Source organism: Manacus vitellinus, unplaced genomic scaffold, assembly GCF_001715985.3.
Source record: "Manacus vitellinus isolate BGI_N305 unplaced genomic scaffold, ASM171598v3 scaffold_0_pilon, whole genome shotgun sequence".
NCBI classification, from domain to species: Eukaryota; Metazoa; Chordata; class Aves; order Passeriformes; family Pipridae; genus Manacus; species Manacus vitellinus.
Window position 1 is genome coordinate 20,463,586 of NW_021938789.1, and position 20,115 is coordinate 20,483,700.

General features: G+C 36.5%; 1 protein-coding gene across 1 annotated transcript in view; it reads right to left on the reverse strand.

Annotated features, from left to right (window-relative positions):
• CORIN (corin, serine peptidase) overlaps nucleotides 1-20,115 on the reverse strand; it is a 99,303-nt gene that overhangs the window by 27,367 nt on the left and 51,821 nt on the right. The window contains exons 7-14 of the mRNA XM_018068865.2: nucleotides 18,754-18,864; nucleotides 18,074-18,190; nucleotides 14,761-14,859; nucleotides 10,578-10,809; nucleotides 8,522-8,667; nucleotides 7,948-8,055; nucleotides 3,009-3,122; nucleotides 497-607 (exon numbers count right to left, since the gene is read on the reverse strand). Coding sequence (XP_017924354.2) covers nucleotides 497-607; nucleotides 3,009-3,122; nucleotides 7,948-8,055; nucleotides 8,522-8,667; nucleotides 10,578-10,809; nucleotides 14,761-14,859; nucleotides 18,074-18,190; nucleotides 18,754-18,864 — 1,038 coding nt within the window. The remainder of the gene's footprint in view (nucleotides 1-496; nucleotides 608-3,008; nucleotides 3,123-7,947; nucleotides 8,056-8,521; nucleotides 8,668-10,577; nucleotides 10,810-14,760; nucleotides 14,860-18,073; nucleotides 18,191-18,753; nucleotides 18,865-20,115) is intronic.

The window sequence follows — 20,115 nt, forward strand, 5'->3', positions numbered from 1 at the left end:
TTCTGGGATGAATGCTGCTTAACATAAGAGTGATTTCACTCTTGGTAACACATACTGCTCCTGTCATAACAATTTGTGGGTGTAGAGATAGAAAAAAACAACTACTATTTACAAGAAAGATCATCACCATTGCTTCTCAATCAGCATATCAAATTTTATGAACTGCTTTTATGACGTACAAAAAGATTTCTCAAAATGGCCTTCCTAGACTCAGCATCTTCCTACTCGCTCTTCTATCCACGACATTTTCCACACTACCTACACATTTCCCTGCCATATCACTTTTCTTCTATATTTACACTGTGACACTTCTCACCGAATCTTTGCTTTCTCTTTTGCCCACTTCCTTGGATGCTTTCCCAACCTCAATCCAGTCTTCCCTTTGGTAATAGAAGGAGTATTGCTCCACCACTGCAACTGTATTCTAAATCAAATTACCAGTGACTACTACCATCACCCAAACATCAATTGAAAGCACCCCACAGGGGAAACTTACCACAGTCCCATTCATCTGAGCTGTCACTGCAGTCTGCCTGCCCATCACACCAGAGCTCACGTGGCACACATTCATGGTTGGCACATTCAAGTTCACTCTCTTCACAAAATGCTGCAAGGACAAAAACATGTTTCCCTCTCAGAAGTAAGTGATCAATGTGAAGTTTACATTGAAACTAGACAAACAAGGAGGGTGAAGACCAGATTTAGGGAGCAAGAAAGTGAGACAGATTTGGCACAAAATTCAGCATGGACATCACTGAGGCAGAAGGTGCTTGCTGCCATGCAGTGACAGAGGGCACCACAACTCAAAAGGAAGGAAGAGTGTCTGGAAATGCAAGATGCAAAATTACTTAATATCATTTGTGGCCTTGTCATATGAAACCTCTCTAAGCCTCTCAGAAACTCTAAGTAAAAATATTGTGTTCCATGCTGTTTTGCAGACTACTCCATATTTGTTTAATTATTCATGTTCTTTGAAAAAATATTTTACTGTAATCAATACATATTTCCTCTCATCCACAGGAATTCTATATCAATTTTTGGATTCTCCTTTGCTTTTTAAAATTATGGATTTATTTTTATCTCCACTTTAGAGATGGGGAACTGCTGTACAGATAGAAATGCTTTTGGTCCACAGTTTTTTGCCAGTTGACAGCATGAGATAGGGATTTCCAGAGTCTGTTCAGTGCAGGAACTACAAGAGCTTCCATATGCAAGTGACTTCCAGCTTTCTCCAAATCGTAACAAACCCCCTCCCAAAAGGCAGGTGTGTAACATTACAGTACCCTTCTCACTAACACATTTCTAGCTTCTATAAACTCTATCATTAGAAAATTCTAGAGCCGGGGTAGGGCAGAGAGGGAGAGAATACATGGAAGGAAGTGCCTTCCAGTTGTGTCTATGTTTGGCTTATGTACAGCATTTATACTGCCATACAATCCAAGCATTTATTTACAACACAACTGCAGAAAGTATACTCCACAGTGAAAACCATACAGACAGAGCAGGCAGTGCTGCCTACCCTGATATAAGTGATCTTTCTGGCTCTGGAATAAAGCATGCATAACCATAAAAAGCTCTCTAATTCTGCCTTCCAGAGGGAGCATAATTCAGCTGGGGAAACTTTGCTTCCATTTAGAATATTCAAGCCCCAATACAAAAGCAGAGAAGAAACCTACTCTGGTAATTATAAACTAGCTTAATGTTAGCCCTTCTGTAATCTTTTCCCTGCCATGATCTTAAAGTGTGATCATGAGTAAATCACTGTAATTCACTTTTTTAGATTACAGCACACAGCTTGGAAGTCAAATGGTATAATCTTCATAATTAAAAGCAGATTAAGTGTTTTGAGAGCTGTCTCTTCCCCCTCACAAAAAAGGTTAATTTAATGATATATGCAGGCTGCTGATCATTCTGGTAAATATATTAATATTCTCCACTTAGTACATAAAATGTGCCTACTACCCTGTCCCTGGCAACAGAAGTCAGAAGCAACTTTTTTTTAAATCATAAAATTGCATCCTAACATCCCAGCAAAAATGACAAAATACCAGGATTACCCAGAGAATGAAAACTTCAGTTTTCAACCAACTTCACCAAACAACCATCTCTTCTTCCTTGTGCAGGCTGTCACCCAGTATGTCTTTCTAGTTCCTTGTCTTGGGGACATGCCCACACACCAGGTTTTCTCAAAAGAAAAGAACTCAGGGTACCACAAATATATTCATGGAAGTGAAGCTAACATCTCACAGCACCTGCTCCCAGCTTCATACACAGAGTGGGAGCCTGCAAAGAAGCTGCTGCTTGCAGGTCTTCCACCTCTGCCCGTCCCTCTAGTCAGTGGCACGGTGGCAAGAGAGCAGAGGACAGCCCTGCAGTGGACCAGGGAGCCTGTTGCACCCTGTCAGCACTTTGAGCCAGCTTACACTGTGCACACGGACAGCGTGCCCATGCCATCAGTGTACCATACTAAGTTTTGTACCTTGACAGTTATTACAGTTCAGATTGCAGAAGTCTTTGGAGCCACGTGGGGAGATGGAATCTAAGAACTGTCAATCAGAAGGGAAATCAAATAAAGAAGTGAAACATATGAAATTTACCGATGAAGAGATCAGAAGGAAAATCAAGTAGAAATCAAGATAAAAAGAGCAGCAAGTAGCTAGGCCTGCATGGAATAACATTGAGAAACATTGAGAAAAGGAGTCAAAAGGCTACAGGGAATAAAGAAAAGAAGTACAAAGACATAAAACCGAGGAGGGGGAGAGAGAGAATAAAAAATAGGAAGGACCAGAGTGACCAAAGGGACAGCAAGGATCCAGGTATGAGAACAACAGAGGACACAAGATGAGGAAAGAGATAAATTGGTGCCATAGAAAAACTGAAAAGGAAACTGAGGGAATGAATAAGCCTTTCTATATGTGGAAACATTTTTACTTTCATTTATTTTGCACCCTAACATCCCAAAAATACGATTAGCCTTTATGGGACTAATAAACTGCATAAGTCCTTACAGCAGTTCTTTTCATCCATCATGTCAGGGCAGTCTGGGAAACCATCACAGATCATAGTGTGTTTGATGCACAGCTTCTTCAAAGGACACTCCCACAGGCCCCTTTCTCTACAACCTGGAGGCAGAGAAGCACAGCTCTGAAACACTTGCATGCAATATCAAATGAACTGTTTTCTTCTTCTTTAAAAGTCCTGAAACACATTAAATATTTTCACTTGCAGTATAAACTTTAGGAGGTACCAAGAATAGTTACTAATGAAGAAATAGAGAAAAGATTGTCAGAGTGCACACTTGATAAATGGATCTAAAATGTATAACACCTCATAATACTTCACTGTTTTTTAAATAATAATTATATTATGCTGCACATATCTATAACCAGTGGTTTAGGCACAAGCTCAATTAGCTCAAAACCCATACACCACTACTCTTGAAATACATTTACTAATAATATAAGAACTTTTCTAATCCTCAAGTCTGTAAAAATTCCTTTAAAAGCATACCACGCAGACCTTCGATCTTTCAAAAGCAAATCCTATGAAAGTGTGGTGTCTCCATGAAACACATGTAGAAATATATACTTTTTTTTCTGGCAGTGCTGACACAGAACCTAATGCAGAATCACAATGAAAGGTAGAAAGAGTTGTTAAGTATTGACCATAAACAGTACTCCTGGTTCCATGCTCTGAGACCAAGCCAATTTGAAAGCTACATGAATCTTCAATTTTCCCTGCATTATAATGCAGGGTACACAGGGCATTATTATTTCTTCAGAGTCCTGCTAACCAGCCTCTCTGGTTTCAAGAGGAATACTTACAAAACTATGTCAAAGTGCTTTGTCAGTAAAATTCCTGCTAGTCATCTAGAGGAAATTAAGAATGGTCCAAACTACATTTTAGAAAAGAGTTTTCTCTTGTTTTATTCCACTTTTTATTTCCATCAACTAATAAAGCACTTCATTGTGATAACAGTTTAAATACTTTGACATGCTAATGTCCTGCATGTCTAACACTCCAGTATTATAGGAAACCATAAAAACTATGTGTTCTCCTGACTAAAACAGATTATTTGATTGCCTTTTTTGACCTGTTCTACAAATGATGTTTTTCATTTTATTCCACGTGCAAATTCAAGTGACAGCCCTGATGTCCCTACATGCAAATACTGAGGTATAAATTTACAAACTGCATTTAAAGCAGCACCTCTGTTTGCCTGGACCTAGAACTACAGCAGTGTATCAGCACTAAGTTACTAAGCAAATACACTGTTTCCAAGAATTTTTAATTCAGAAGTGAGTCTTCTACAAATATGAACCAGAGAATCACTACTGGATTACAGGAAAAGTGTACTCAGGTTTTTGCTGGTACTGGACATGTAGAGTGCTTGATTTTGTTTAGATTGGAAAAAACATGTCAATAAATGTTACAGCACAGAGAATTAAATAGCCTTAACCCTTGAAACTAATTCCTCATGATAAAAGAATTTTCTTGGGTATCCATTTGCCAGGTCTCCTTCTTGACAATATTTGTGTTAACTATTAATGAAAAATTAATTGAAACCAAACAGAATCTTTACTCTAATAAAGAACAAAGAATGTAGTCATGTTAGGAACTTGATATGTGTAATGGTTTTGAGTTTAGGCCTTCCTTCCTGGTTGCCAGGCAGTCGTTCAGCACGATTTCTGTTGTCCCAAGGAAAGTAGTAAGATATACTTTTGCTAATTCTTTAGTTTGCTAGATCCTGAGTTTTTGATTGTGCATATCTGTTTTGATTTTGTCCCCTTTTCCCCCCTTCCCTTCCCTTTCCCTTCTGGGGTTGTATATAGTATTTCAACTGTATATAACTGTACTATACGTAAATACATATATATTTTAATATAGTTCGGCTAGTCTGGATTTTTTTTTCATAGTTTTTTTTCTCTTTTGCTCTTTGCCAGAGGTTTTTGTGCTGGGTCTTGGGTTCTTGGTGGGGAGCCAAATCAAAACTTAGACAATATGAAAATAAGAAAGCTTAAAACCCCTATAATTTATGAACTTTGCAATTTTTTAGTAGTGTTTACAATTCATTAAATAAATGTTTGCCTTTTCCCTTCATCACACAGTGTTCCACTGTGAAGTGTAGCATGACTCTCCAAAACTTATGTTTGAGTACAGCATAGACAAATACAGAGACAATTCCCTAGAAAAAGATTCATTACTTACTGAATTCGGTGTTCAAATATGTTTTGTTGATAGAGGTCATCTACCATTTGCAGTATTTCTATCTCATCTCTAATTATTTTTGTGACATGCATTTTTAATTTAATGACAATGAAAGGGAAGTGAAAATGGAAGTAGGAAAACTTGGCCATATTTACATTGTCCCCATCTCAAAAGTATGTTTTGACAAGAGACAGGGTTTCACATATGATCTTACCTTCATTCTTTTTCAAAATATGAAGGAAGTTACCATTTGTTATTCATGTATACATTTCCCATGCAATTAATATTAAGTCATTAATGTTAAGACCACCACATTTTTCTCTCAACTAAAATACTACAGTCAGCACCCAGATTGCAGAAAATAGTGAAAGACAGTATTGGTTTTGAAAGTTATGTCCTCAATTTCTTTAGTAGTTGTAGGACAGTCTTCTGCTCCCTGCCAGGAGTATTGTTCAGCAGCCAGCAAATTAATACAATCAATTACAATCAACTATATTTAATACCACAAACTCTTGTGATGTCTTTCATAATATTTTTCAGAAATTACTTTCCCTACACTTTACTGAAATGCACTCACAAGTCTCATCGTCAGAAATCTGGGTTAATTTTTCCCCCAAATCCCAGTTTAAATGACAAGTAAATCCTAGGATTTAACTGCAATTGCATGGGTGAGATTTTCTGTCACAAAGATCACACAAAAGTATGACAGGGACTCCTAACAGAAGGAGACAGTGGGTGATGAATACAGCTCTGCTCTGCATGGGTAGAGTATACCACATTGCCTTTGGACTGTTCTTACTTACATCTTTTGGACTTACATTTTTTTTAAGCATATGAGAGCTGTAGTTACTCTTTTCCAACTGCCTTCTCCCTGCACTGTGAGGTTGTTCTATGCCTATCATTTAAGGCACTTCAAATACAAGGTTTTTAAATTAAATGCTGAGTGTTACTTAATGTTATAAAACCAATTCCAAAGAATAAATCTAATAAAATTTGAGCTAGCAATTTACACATGATAAGATCATCAACTTTTGATTTTGTCCTGCACACATGGAATATGAATGAGTCAGAGTTACTTCTGGAGCTCTACAAGGACTTTTTGTTCTTCAGTAACAGTATTACCCCTGGTCAATGTAATGTCACGCTGACAGCAGTAATTTCCTAGCAGATACAGTCTTCCATATTTATAGAAACTGATAAGAATTCTGCTGATTGCTTGTCACATTCTGTCTAGACTGTAGAGACAGAGAGAGGTCCACTCGAGAAATGAATGTTACATATTAGAACAATATTTCAAATGTTAATGTCTAGGAGAAAAAAATTATGCTAAAAGACACATAACAATTAGTTTTCTAAGGAGTTCAAAATTGGTGGCAACAAAGAATGTTTGTCAGGGAGGACAATTGATTCAAAGGTAAAGAGATGACAAACTCTGAAAGACTCACTGTGATCATCACCTCTGACCTTCCTTCATAATCCAAACGAGAATCACCAAGTATTTAAACTGTATTTCAGAGAGCTTTCTTTCTTTCTTTCTTTTTACAGAGGGAGGGGAAAGAAAGAAGGAAAGAAGTAAGGAAAGAAGAGAAAGAAAGAGAGAGAGAAAGAGAGAGAGAAAGAAAAACAAAGAAAAAGAAAGAAAGAAAGAAAGAAAGAGGAGAGAGAATACAAGCGCGATTTGGAAACTCCCAGAGACTGAGAACACATCACACCTTAGTGATAAATAACCCCTTGGTTACTGCAAACATTAAAACAATCTGCTTTTAAAAGATAAGCACTCCATGGAGCTGACAAGCTTGAATTTTAGCCTAGCTTCAGCTTTCTGGTTTTGGATTTGATTTTATCTTATTTTTGTGCATCTGAGTAGAAACTTTCTTACTACCATAGTTTTGTTTCTCATATAAACTGTGCTATCAACTTAACCCGCTCTCTGTTAAAGAAAAAAACCAGCTTGTGCACCTTAGCCCTGCTCTGCTGGAATGTTTTTCAATCTTTACTTATATGCACATCTCTTCTCTAAATCGTTAGTGATGCATAATTATTCTCTTTGCCCCTAGAGATGCCAGGTGTGCATGTAGACCTCCATGGAGGCTACCCTTTAGTCACGTAAAGAAACAGTTTAAACTGCTTTTTCCCTCTCAAAATTCTCCTGCCAGCATGTGCAAGGATAACAGTGACCAAGAGATTTGTTGATTATTCTCAATCTCAATACATCCCCTTTGGTTAAAAGTCAAAAGCTTCTCTACTATAAGTAAACTCAGAAACATACTGGGGAATAAACTTTGTGGTTCTGTGCTTGCACTTAGAGCTTGAAGTTGATCAATCTGAAAAAATATGTAATTCTTGACCTTGCAGTACAGAGTCCACTTCAGCAACACAGACCTTTTGTTGATACATCATAGTGAAAACATTGTCATGTATAAATTTGAAACTACATTTATGGATTCAAGATTTAATCTGCCAGGGAGTTATCAGTAGAATCTCCAGCAACGTCAAAAGAATTAAATCTGCAGAATGTTTTTAGCTTGATTACTGAAGGAATACTCAAACATCCTGGAATATGGTTAGCAGAATCTGAATTATCAAATATCATAAATTGCATTCACATTGATCAAGAAGGATTCTTGTTAAAGTATTTTTACTGAAACTGTCTTAAAAAAACCCAACACTGAAGGAAAAACAAAACTCATTTTCTAATGCTGCAGCTACCCTCCATTCCAACTCGTTAAATTTATTTACCACAGCTGTCCTCATCGCTATCATCCTCACAGTCAGCCTGACCATCACATCTTCTGGATGCCAGGACACACCTCCCAGAACGGCACTTGAAGTGACTGGGTGAGCATTCTGTCAATGACAAGAAACAGGGAGAAACAATTCTCCATAAGCTCAAGTTTAATCATGACATGGGCACTTATCACTGTGGCTGTTTTGGAAGGGCAAATGAAATAAAAAGCTTGTGCGATACTAGACTGGAACTATGCAGCAGACAAGATACTTAATGATTGAGCTGTGAATGGGATGGAACAATGTGTTGCAGAGCTCTCCCTCACATGCTGCCCTCTGTCAGCAATTGGTGTGGTGCTGGCAGCAAATCTCAAAACACTGACTTTCACAGATCAAGGGTAATTGAACCTTCCTTCAAACAGACATCTTATGAAAATTTCCTCTTATCTGCAAACTTCAGGTATTCAAATTCCATGAAACTCAGTTAGGAATAATTTCCACAGTTTAAATATTATAGTTAAAAAGAAGGTATGAACTTGGGAACCTATTTAAAACTTTAATTTGCTGTTATATGTATAGGAGATACCTTCTACATCTTCATCTGGTGTTAGACAAGTTTGATTGTCTGAGTTCTCATCTGGAAACTGAGTGCAGTCTGTATCCTCTGGCCACTGCAGACCTACAATCCCAAGAACAGCCTCGCAGCGTTCCTTAGACTGTACACATAATGTCCTGAGGAGACAAAATGGAATTGCACAAAGTAACTGAGTTAATGTCTTAGAAATTCTGAGATACTGTAAGTTAATAATCCCTAGCAAGGGAATTTTAGGACATGCATTGTAATTTTCAGTGCACTTTTCTTTCAATGCAGTAAATGTTAATTGATAAATACTGTCAAGGTAGGCCCAATAAAGGAGGTAGAAATACAGTATGAGAAGGCTCTAGCAGCCAGTAGCTCAAAGAGCTCTGCCTGCTGCTCAGGTTTATTAGCTCTCCCAATCTGCAACAATTGCTGCTACCAAAGCCACAAGATTTACAGAACACAGCCTCTTTTGAACAAATACAGGCTCTAAAAAGTACAGTGATGTTACTTGATGAGGATGGTAGAATAGTTAATCTGACAAGTAAAAAACATAAGTTAGTCAGTAATTCAGAATGATGTGGCACTCCTAATTTAGAAAGGCAAACGCATTAAAATGTCAGTTGTCAATAGCAATTAGATAGAACTTTTCATAGAGTCATGTACTAATGTAAGGAACTATTACAAATGCTAGTGTTCCAAATAAATTAATTGATTCTTTGTTTAAATACCCTTTATAGTGGTGCAAACACACAGAAATGGAAAATGCTTCATACAAAGCTCACAATATCCTTCTTGTCAACTTGTCCAACACTAGAGTCAGCAGGTTCACAGTGCACTGACTAAAGAACTGGATGAAGGGCAGAGCTCAAAGAGCCCTAGTGAAAAGTGCTACATCTGGCTGGTGACTAGTCACCAGTGCTGTTCCTTTGCATTAAATTTTGGGGACAGTCCTGCTCAATATAGCAGGTCTGGATACAGCAGTTTAAAGCACCATCAGCAAGATGTTGATAATACCAAAACAGGAGGTGCTGTTGACTCTCTTGAGGGACAAGAGGCCTTGTAGAGAGATCTAGATAAATTGGAGCATTGGTCCATCATCAAGGCCATGAAATTTAACAAGAACAAATGCCAGATTCTGCACCTAGGATGGAGTAATGCTGGACACAAACTGGAGAGCAGCCCTGCAGAAAGAGTGCTGGTCAGCAGCAGATTCAGTGTGAGTCAGCAGCATGCCCAGGCAGCCAACAGGGCAAACCATGTCCTGGGGCACATCAAACACAAGTGTTACTAGCCAGTGAAAAGAGGTGATTATCCTGCTGTATTCGGCGTTGTCGCAGCCTCACTTTGCACACTGTGTGCAGCACTGGGCCTCACAATTTAAGAAGGATGTGAAGGTCCCTAAATACACCTCCAGAGGAGAGCAACAAAGCTGGAGAAAGGAATCTCCTATGGGGAGTGGCTGAGGAGTTGGCCTTGTCTACTTTGCAGAAAAGCTCTCTACAGTTTCCTGAGGAAGGGACAATGAGATGAAGGTGCTGATCTCTTCTCCCTGGGATACAGTGATAGCACACATGGGAACGGTTCAAAACTGCACCAAGAGAGGTTTAGACTGGACATTAGGAGGCATTTCTCTACTAAGTGTGGTCAAACTCTGGTATAGGCTTTCTAGAGAGGTCTTCAATGCCCCAAGCCTGTCAGTGTTTAAAAGGCATTCAGACAATACCCTTAATAACATGCTGTAACTTCTGGTCAGTCCTGAAATGGTCAGGCAGTTGGACTAGATGGTCATTGTAGGTCTCTTCCAACTGAAATAGTCTAATTTATTCTATATATACATTTTTAAAATAAACTGACTGTCATTTCTTTCCTTTTTCTGAATACTTTTGATGCTAAACAAACACATGTAATGAACTGCATTTAATAATCATAAAATACAGTTCTCTGTCATTTGCTACGGAATTCCAAACCAAAATTTCTGGCGTTTTCAGTGGAAGCATAAAACTGCGAAAGGCCAATATGATAGACAAAGTCAAGAATTAAATGAAGTATAGTATAGTACCTGCAAGGTGGGATCCGCTGATTTGTGTGAGGGTCACATTTTGGTACTAAGATTGTGCAGGCAAAAAACATCAGGTACTTGTAGCAGTTGGTCTGAACCAAGGCTGGGAAAAGAGAAGACTCCCAGCTGATAGAGGCTTCCTTCTGCGTCCTGTGGCCCAGGTAGTTTGGGTAGTAAGTATAGTTGTAGGGCAAGTTCATACAAAGTTCCAGGCTAATTGGTTCACACTGACCTGTTGCAGAAAAAAAACAAACAAACCCACAAATGGTGTGAGATTCAATTAAATACAGTAGAAATAATTACATACGTGTTTAACAAATTTATTAGTCAAGGAATTTCCTCCCAGGCATGAGAAACAAGTTCCAGAGCTCAAGACCCCATATGAGTTCTCATGCCAGTAAAGGTGGGTTTGACTTCTGCCTACCCCACAAAACTATTAAGAGACTGATATTTCCTTATTAATATGCATTAATTTCCTGAGCAATGTCTTAACTTGAATGTGGTACAATAAACCATCCTTTAAAACAGATTTCGTCTTTTCAAATCAAAAAGATCAATAATCTTTTCTGATTATTTTCAAGAGTTCCCGTACTTTATAGCAACACACTTCCTACTGGTGTACTTACAATGCTACCACACACCTCATCTTGACAGTGCAATTAACAAAATTATGAAGACAGATATCATTGGACATTTGGGTTGGAAAGGATCTCATGAAGTTTCTAGTCCAATGTCCTGCTCAAAGCTTGGTCAGCTCTGAGGACTAATAAGCTTTCTCAAGGCTTTATTCAGTCAGGTCTTGAAAAAATCTCCAGTGACAGAGACTGCACAATATCTCTGGATAGAAAACAGAATACAGAATTTGTTTTTTAATTTTAGTTTTTGCATACTAAGATCTGAAGGAAGAATGGGGACAATTAGGTTATGTATTGCACAAGCACTAAGCAAGAGACAGTCTACATGCTAATAATTTAATTCAGATAAGACATCATTAATAATAAAGAGAATGATAAGCAAGGGCAAAATGAATGCAACAGCTACAGGTCTATATGATTATAGAGACTATAGCTATATACAAAAATTGTCCAACTTATAGGGGTTTATCCCAACAAATACTGAACTGATCTAGTATTATGGATTTAAAAAATTGCACAGCTTTTTTATTTCTTCTCAAATTGGAAGTCAGAAATGTAATTTTTCAAATTTTCCACCACAACAGAAAACTACAGAATTTCACTTCAATTCAGACTGAAATTCATCTTCTGATTTAGCAATGAGACCAATCTGAAAATATTTAAATTTATTTAGTCTGGATATATGAGAAAATTTTCCATGAAAAATTGTACAATTCAAAAGTGATTTTTTATCTAAAGACTGCAAATATTTGACTATTCTGGAAGAAAATATAACTTAACATGATTAATATACTCTGCCAGCCAGTTGCTAGCATCAGTTGCCAGCGCAGTGTGGCAACTGTGTCATCCCATAGCAGGATCTTTGAGAGGAAGTTGAGAGAAGATCCAACAGTCAATTATTCAGCTGATCAGCAGAACTGTCCACTCTTTCTTGGTCTTGTATTTCCTTTTTTAACTTCTTTTACTGTTACTTCTAATCTGATGATCACAAAGCTCATTTTATGTACAGCTTTTCCTCTCTGCTAAATCCTTGCACACCACCAATACTGAACTATTTCTGTGGTCTCAAATGCCTCAGTTACATCTTTGGGGTATACGAGGCTCAGTGACTTCAATTCTCCTCACATTACTGCCACTTCCTTTTCTTCACAATGAAGCAAACCCAAGACATCACCAAATAGATTATGCCTTATTTAATACCTTTCTGTGTTTATTATTAACTCACTGTATCTATCAAATAGGAATTAGTTCCAAACATAGTAACAGAAGTGAATGGAATGTTTCAGAAAATTACAGATTGGCTGAGGTTGGAAGGGGCCTTTACAGGCCAACCCCCCTTGCTCAAGCACAGCCAAATAGAACAGGTTGTGCAGAATTATGTCCAGGCAGCTTTTGCCTGTCTTCAAGAACGGACTCTCTACAACCACTCTTGGCAACCTGTGTTTAGTCAGACTCACAGTAAAAAAAATGGTCAGAGCTTCATTATGTTTTATTTTGTGCCAATAGCCTCTGATCTTGTCACTGAGTCACAAAATAGCCTGGCTCTGTCTTCTTTACACTCTCCCTTCAAATATTTGTTCCATTATCCTAAATATGTTGTAAATGCATTATAATGCCAGCCTAAACTGATCAGATATTATCACACACGGAGAACATCCATCGTATTCAACACTGTGAAATGTGGCCTTGCTTTGGAATTTTCCAATCAAATATTTATTTGGGCCACCAAGTACTGGTTTGTCAAAACTGAAATTTTCCATGAGAACACTCACTTCTTACCAAAGATGAAATAACTCAAAATGCAAAGAAAAAAAATAATATGAAAAAAGACAATAGTTCTTCTAGATGTTATGCAAGAAAAATCTCTCCCAAATTGTCTTGCTGTTCCATTGTGTATAAACAATTAAATATTCACTAGACCAGCAAGGGAGAAAGACAGATGATTCAAAAGACTAATTATTTGTTACTCCCGTTAAGAATTACAGAGAGTTGCCCATTTTATGTCTTGAGGAAACATCTACACTAAAAAGCTTTTGGCTTTCCCATGATATGGAGTAGGAACATTGTTTTGGAATTCAAATATCAAATGTCAAAAATCATAGAATCATAGAGCGGTTTGGGCTGGAAGGGACCTTGAAGATCATCTTTAAGGGGAGATCATCTTTAAGGGGAGATCTTATTGCTCTTAACAGCTACCTAATGGGAAGGTGTCAAGCAGACAGAACCAGACTCTTAGAAGTGTGAAGGGACAGGATGAGAGGCAAGACATAAGTTGTGACACAGAGAATTTCAGTTACTTATATGGAAAATAGACTTTAATGACGAGAGTGGCATAACACTGAAACAGATCTCTCAGAATGACTCTGTAATCTCTGACCTTAAGGATGCTCAAAGATCAGCAGCAAAAGTCATGGGCCACATGATTCAATTGGCACTGATTTGATGAGGAGTTTGAGCTAGCTGACCAAAGGTGTAACCTAAATTCCTTCTAATGCTAAACATGGTATTTAAGATTGTTCCCTTACAAAAACTTAGGCAAAGCTTTGAAAGAAGCACATGTAAAGCATTTATTCTTTATAAAGTATCTTATATCTTTACTTCAGCAGCATCTAAAGACACCAGCATGAATGGTGCCTGTCTCAAACAAACACTTGCAGGTGATAGTCACAGCTCTAAAGAGAATATGGAGTTTGGACTAGTTGACCTTCCCACATCCATTCCATCCTAAATGGAATAACATTATCCACACAAGCTACCATATAGTACCAGACCATACCTTGCAGAGACAATCTCAGCACAAAGCAATCACAGCTATACATTCGTATATAAGTGAAGCCAAGCCTGCCCATGTGCCAAGGTGACCTGAACTGATGTGACTGTGTTAACACAACACTAAGTTTTAATTAATTCTGAATAATTTTGAATATAGTTCTGCCCCAGTTTCAAACCTAGACAAATAAACTTCCATTACTTGTTCACATTGCTGCACTGCACAAGTGGAAAGACAGTTATTCAGAAGCAAGTGCACAGTTAGTACAGGAGCCTTGCGTGGAGTGGTATAGTAGAGGACATAGATATAAGGATACATAGAGTTGAAGACCCTCTACAACAGGTATTGATCAGAGGAACAATTTGTTTTGTCAGTTTGAATATCAAAATGACTCCTTCATAAAGGGGCTAAAATTCTCCAGGTTACTAAATACAGCAACATGTGGGGTTTTTTATATTTTGAAAATAAACCGGTAGGTTCTGCTTTACACTTACACTGTGTTGTTTACCTTATGTAAGCACCAAATGCTAAGAAAAAATGCAAATGCAAACATTCATTAAAAACATATAAAAATTCACAGAAGGAAAAAACCTCCATGTCAAATATATGTACTTATGATGATGCTTTTGTTTCAACATTGCCCCTTTCAAAACTTAATCACTGCACGCACACATTAGCTAGTAAATTAAAGTATTACTCACTGTGTCCTACCCTGCATCCTCATTATAATCTAAAACATCCTAAAACAGTGACATTATGAAGCACATGACCTACTTACTGCAGTTTGCCTGGTTGTTTCTCATCTCACAGAAAGAAGCTCCACAGGGATCAGGACAGGAAGAACACCTCTGGTCTCCCTCCTGACAGAGGGTTTGATCTGAGGGAAACAGAAATTTATTGTTCAAATTATTTACCAGACCAATAAAAATGACTGAAGTGTAGTGGTGAGAAAATACACTGTTTATGTAGCAATTAAGTATTTCCTTTACATAGTTGAATAAGTATTTCAAGTGTAGTAAGGATGCATTGTAAGGAAGAAAGTTGTGCACTACTGTCCAGATTTCACCTTTCTTTACCCCTGTGTTCAATGTAAGAATTTATATCCCAGTTTCTGAATAAGAGATATAGGTCTCTGAAAGACATTTACCATGACCCTCCAGCAGAGTATGAAAAGTCAGGTAAATCATGTTTTTAAAAGAACAATAAGTCCTAGCTGAAAGAGAATACTCTCTGAGAATTGTTCTTCAATGCCATTCAGTTGATCTGCTTCTCATTTTCTAATTTTGTTTTGCTCGACAGTACAAGACATCCTGAAGAAAGATCATCAGAGCTGAAGCTTTATTGTCCTTCTTTGACTGGTTAAAAAACAAACAACAAAAAGAAACCCAAAAAAGCCTATGGTCCTAAAGGTGATATCCAGAATAACTAAACCCAGCATTTTATCAAAAGTTTCTGAGCATGCTACCTGGGTAGTTAGTTTATGTGACAAATCCTTGGACTTTTCTCTTTCTTATAGTGAGGTTAGCTCCTTTTCAAACCATTAAATTCTGTCTTTCATGTGCAAAATCAGTCATTTAATCTACTATTCTGTACAGAAAGACTGAATATATGGTATTTTACCATCTCATCCTGTTTAAAATGGTCTATTTCCACTATTGCTCAGAGTTTATATTGCACTACTGCCCATGAACATTAATCATTCAGTTATGACATCCTGACACTGGGCATACAGAAGATGCTTAAAAAATACCTTATTTCAATGACCTTGATAACAACCTTTTCAAAGAACTGATGACGTTACCATATCTACTCATAATTATGTGGATTTAGTTCCCTTCATCCACATAATATATTGAAGCAATGAAGGCAATTTTTTTGCCATAGCAATTGACTGTCTTATTTTACAGGTGCATCTGATTGCAAAATGGAACTTGAAAGGTAGGCAAAGCTGCCTGACTTCTAAAGCTATCCCAAATATTTACATTAAAATTATTTTTTAAAGTTTGCTCCAACTTCTTCTTATCCCACAATGGAAGAGTTTCTCCATTCTTTAAAAATTTATGTGCCACAATGTAGATTTTTTTGATCCTAGCACAGACAATGCTGAATTTCTGTAAACCAACTCTACTCTGTCTTTTGAATGGATCACAGAACCAGCCATGAATACATCCATATTGGGTTTCTATTGTCACAAAATGAATGAGAGCAGTACTCTTCACAGATGCTATACCTTAGATTTCCTTAGGGTATGTAGTGAAGGAGAACACTTTTCTTATTCAGATATAGACAAAGCAATGGCCATTTGTAATCTCTATGTGTATACACTTGTACTAGGACACAAGGTCCCTGTATCCTTATATAAGCAAGTGGCAAGTCACTACACCTTGACCTCAGATTTCTATGCAGATTTCACATATTTACTGTGTTTGTAACAAAACCAATACTCCAGATCACTTTAGCCCTTACTTCACTGACTCTGCTAGGCATATCTAATTTTTTTTTTGATTTGTAGAGCAGAGAAGTAGTAAGTGTATTTGTAGTAACTGTATGTCCTATTATATTTTCTGTAGTTGCTGAAAACAACAAAATACATAAGAAATACAATAGTAAGCAAGTTAGGCACAAGAATTCTGTCTTCCTTTTACACAGACTTTGCAAGGAACTAAAGGTGATAAAGTCCAAAGTCTGACAAGATATTCCCATGCAAATTAGGATGGATGGAATATGGTTGCATAAAGAATTTTGCCCTACACAATACTGCAAAATATTGAATCTTTTAATCTATACCTGTTCATCTTAGCAAAAGAAGATTTTTAAACATTCTTCAGCATTAACAGGGGAAAAAAAGCAGTGAAAACAAAAGACACCACTGACTTCTAGCCCAGATTATGCAAGAGAAATGGAGGATCAAAGAATTCATAGTGTAAGCCTCAGACTGGACATCGAGAAAGATGAAGAATAAAAACTGAACATTTTGTGAAAGTGCACAGTCAGAACTGAGGACAAAACTTGGTCCTGAGTTTTTAGATTGCCACAGTCAGAACTGAAAGAAATTTCATGCAAGACTTTTTTACAATGTCAACATTAATAGCAAAGAAAAATAACTACATTATTTTCTGTGTTTCAACTTCTCAGGTATTTTTTGGAATGGAGATGTTTAGACTGGAGTAGGAAGATCTCAAGAACTTTATATGAACAGAGGAGACTGAGCAGAAATGCTTAGTCAAGATTTCTTCTAAACTGGTTTCCTGAAGAAATGAAGCATATACAATCACATTGTATATTTATCTTACGAAAATAGGCCTGTTCTGCTCTAATAAGTTTTAAGTAGTTTGCCCTATTAACACTATATTTGACAGCACTAGCTTTCTAAATAAAGTTAAATATTTTAATTTCTTTCAAATAAGATTCATAACAGAAAAACTTTAATAATTCTTGCACTGAAGGAAAGGCTGCAATCTGAACCTATACCTCACCAAAAGTAAGATCATTACATTTGAAAAATAACTTCAAATGTTGAAATACAGCATAACATGACAATATTTATTTCTGAGTGTCTTTTGGAAACCATGTTCTGGGGCTCAAGAAATTGTGTGGTTTCTTCTTCTCTCGTACAGTCCATCATAAGACAGTTATCAAGTAGCTGCAAAAACTTGCATTCTCATATATTTTCCCTTAGTAACACTAAATCATTAGTTTACTTATGGAAACATCCTTTCTCTGATTCCCAAGTTATGACAAAAAAAGGATTTTCATGAGAAAATTCCTCCTCAAATGGCACCAATTCCTGTGACAATAGATTCTGACTGCTCCAGACAATGTGAATATGCATTATTTCAAGTAACAACTGATCATGTCAGATAACTAAATACTATGCTAAATATCACCTCCATTTCTTTAACTTTTTATATTTTTAAGTACTAATAAAAGTCTGCTTACAAATTCCTGTGTGAAAGCAGACACCAATCAGCCTTAGCACATGTTATTCGAAAGGCAAAGAAATTTGTCAGACAGCTTTAGCTAAAGACGCTTCAGAGCGCAGAAGTCAGCGGCAGGTTTGGTAAGAAAAGTAAAATGAGGCATATCCTTACTTTCATTGCAGTTTTCTTCATCACTTCCATCTTTACAATCATTATCTCCATCACACTGGAATGCACTAGGAATGCACTGCCCATTTCTGCACTCCACGAGACCCTGGCTGTCACATGCTAGAGATAAAAAAATAAAAAAAGATAATATTCTTATCAATTTCGGTTAATGAAGGTCTGTATTATTTTTGAACATCATCCTGAAGTTATTTTAGGAGGAGCTGATAACACTGCTCAGCACTGAACATCAGGAGATATTTTTCATTATGTTTTCAATACCCCATAGCTGTGCTGATATTTAACTACAGAGACTGAAGCTATATGTCAGGTATTAGTAACAGATTTATATGAAGGCTTAGCTTTAAAAAAAAAAAAAAAACAACATAATTTTTACTCATCTAATGGGAACATTAAAATTAACAAAAAGCCAAATCTGTAATTAACAAGAAGCTGAAACACAAAGCACTGTATTTCTCAACAATGGCAACAAATGTTCAATTTGCTGCAGCTGTCTACCAGAATGGACATTTGTCAAGTGTGAACTTCTGAAATCAAATAAGCTTATAGTTTTGCCTCACAAGTAATTGCACTACTTATCCTAATTTTTTTAATTTAATTTTAATTTAAATATTTTTTTAATTTTTAAAGAAAGAAAAAATAATTTAGAGATTAAGGGAACTTACAGCAATTTATCTCATCTGATTTGTCTATACAGTCATGGTCACCATCACATACCCAATCAGCTGTTATACATCTTCCATCTCCACACTGATGATGTGTTACCGGATTACAATCTACATAAAATGCAAATTTGAAGGAAAAAAGGATGCAAAGTTACCATTTGTGTATTTTATATTACTGATCAATTGCTCTATGCCTATTAGTTAATCACTCTTATTAAGGAGCCATTTTGCATTAGTAAATTACATCTTCCGTACCTGCAGATTTTTTTGCAGATGGTAGTTATATATGTTCTGAATTCTACTGCCTACATAGATAGCAATGCACTCCTTCCATCTCTCAGGTGCACAGCTGTTACCATTTGCAAATAAGGTTTTAAAATTTGTTAAGCACGTTAAAGGATCTTCTGGTTTATCATCTAATGGAATGGTTTTCAGTTAGCCAACATTTTCAGTTGACATTAGAGAAAATAATTCTGTACATCTACCTTTTTACTAAGACATTAAAAAAAATAAATTCTTGACTTCAGAAACTATGTCTCTGGCAGCCACTTGGAATTTTCCATAAGAATTATTTACGAAGAAATTACTCCAATCTTTATCTTAGTCTTTCTATCTGAATGCACAAATAAAGAAGAGCATTCTGTTGAGCAGGCTAACTTCACACCAAAATAAATACAGAGCGTAGACACAGTCCAGTCTTCCAAATCTGCTATGAAAACCACTTATAGACTGTACAAAGACTTAGATCTTAAATTTTATATAGAAAAAACTATATCAAGATAGGGATTATAAGAGTCAGATTAATGTTTAGAAAATATAAATCATCTTTAAACAAATATTAATTTAAAAAAAGAAAACACCAAACAACCAAAACTGACCAAAGAGTAGTGAAAGATCTTAGAGTGTGCTTAATTTGGAGCATAAGTATAAAACAATTCTCAGGGGAAAAAAAGGTCATTGATTTTTAGTTTTTAAATTCTTTGTATTTTCTTTAGAAAAGCAAAAGGAAAAAGTAAGAAATAATATTTTAACTATTAAATAATTAATTCAGAAAACTTAATTTTATCTCAGGTGTAGGACCAGGAACAAAAGTTAGTAAAAATAAGGCTTTCAAATTTTTCCAGTATTTACATGTGAAGATTATTCTTTTTTACGGCAAAACTTCATTGTTTCTCCTATGACAGTTAGGTTTAGGTAGATAGATAAATATAATGAGTCAGAACATGCAAAGATGATTGAAAACAGAACTTGGAAGAAACAGAATTTAAGAATTTTAAGTTCACTATGAAGCTTATGTAAAAACAGTTCAGCCATAAAACACTTGGCATCACCGGAGTGTAGCCTCCTATGGTTTCCTTTAAT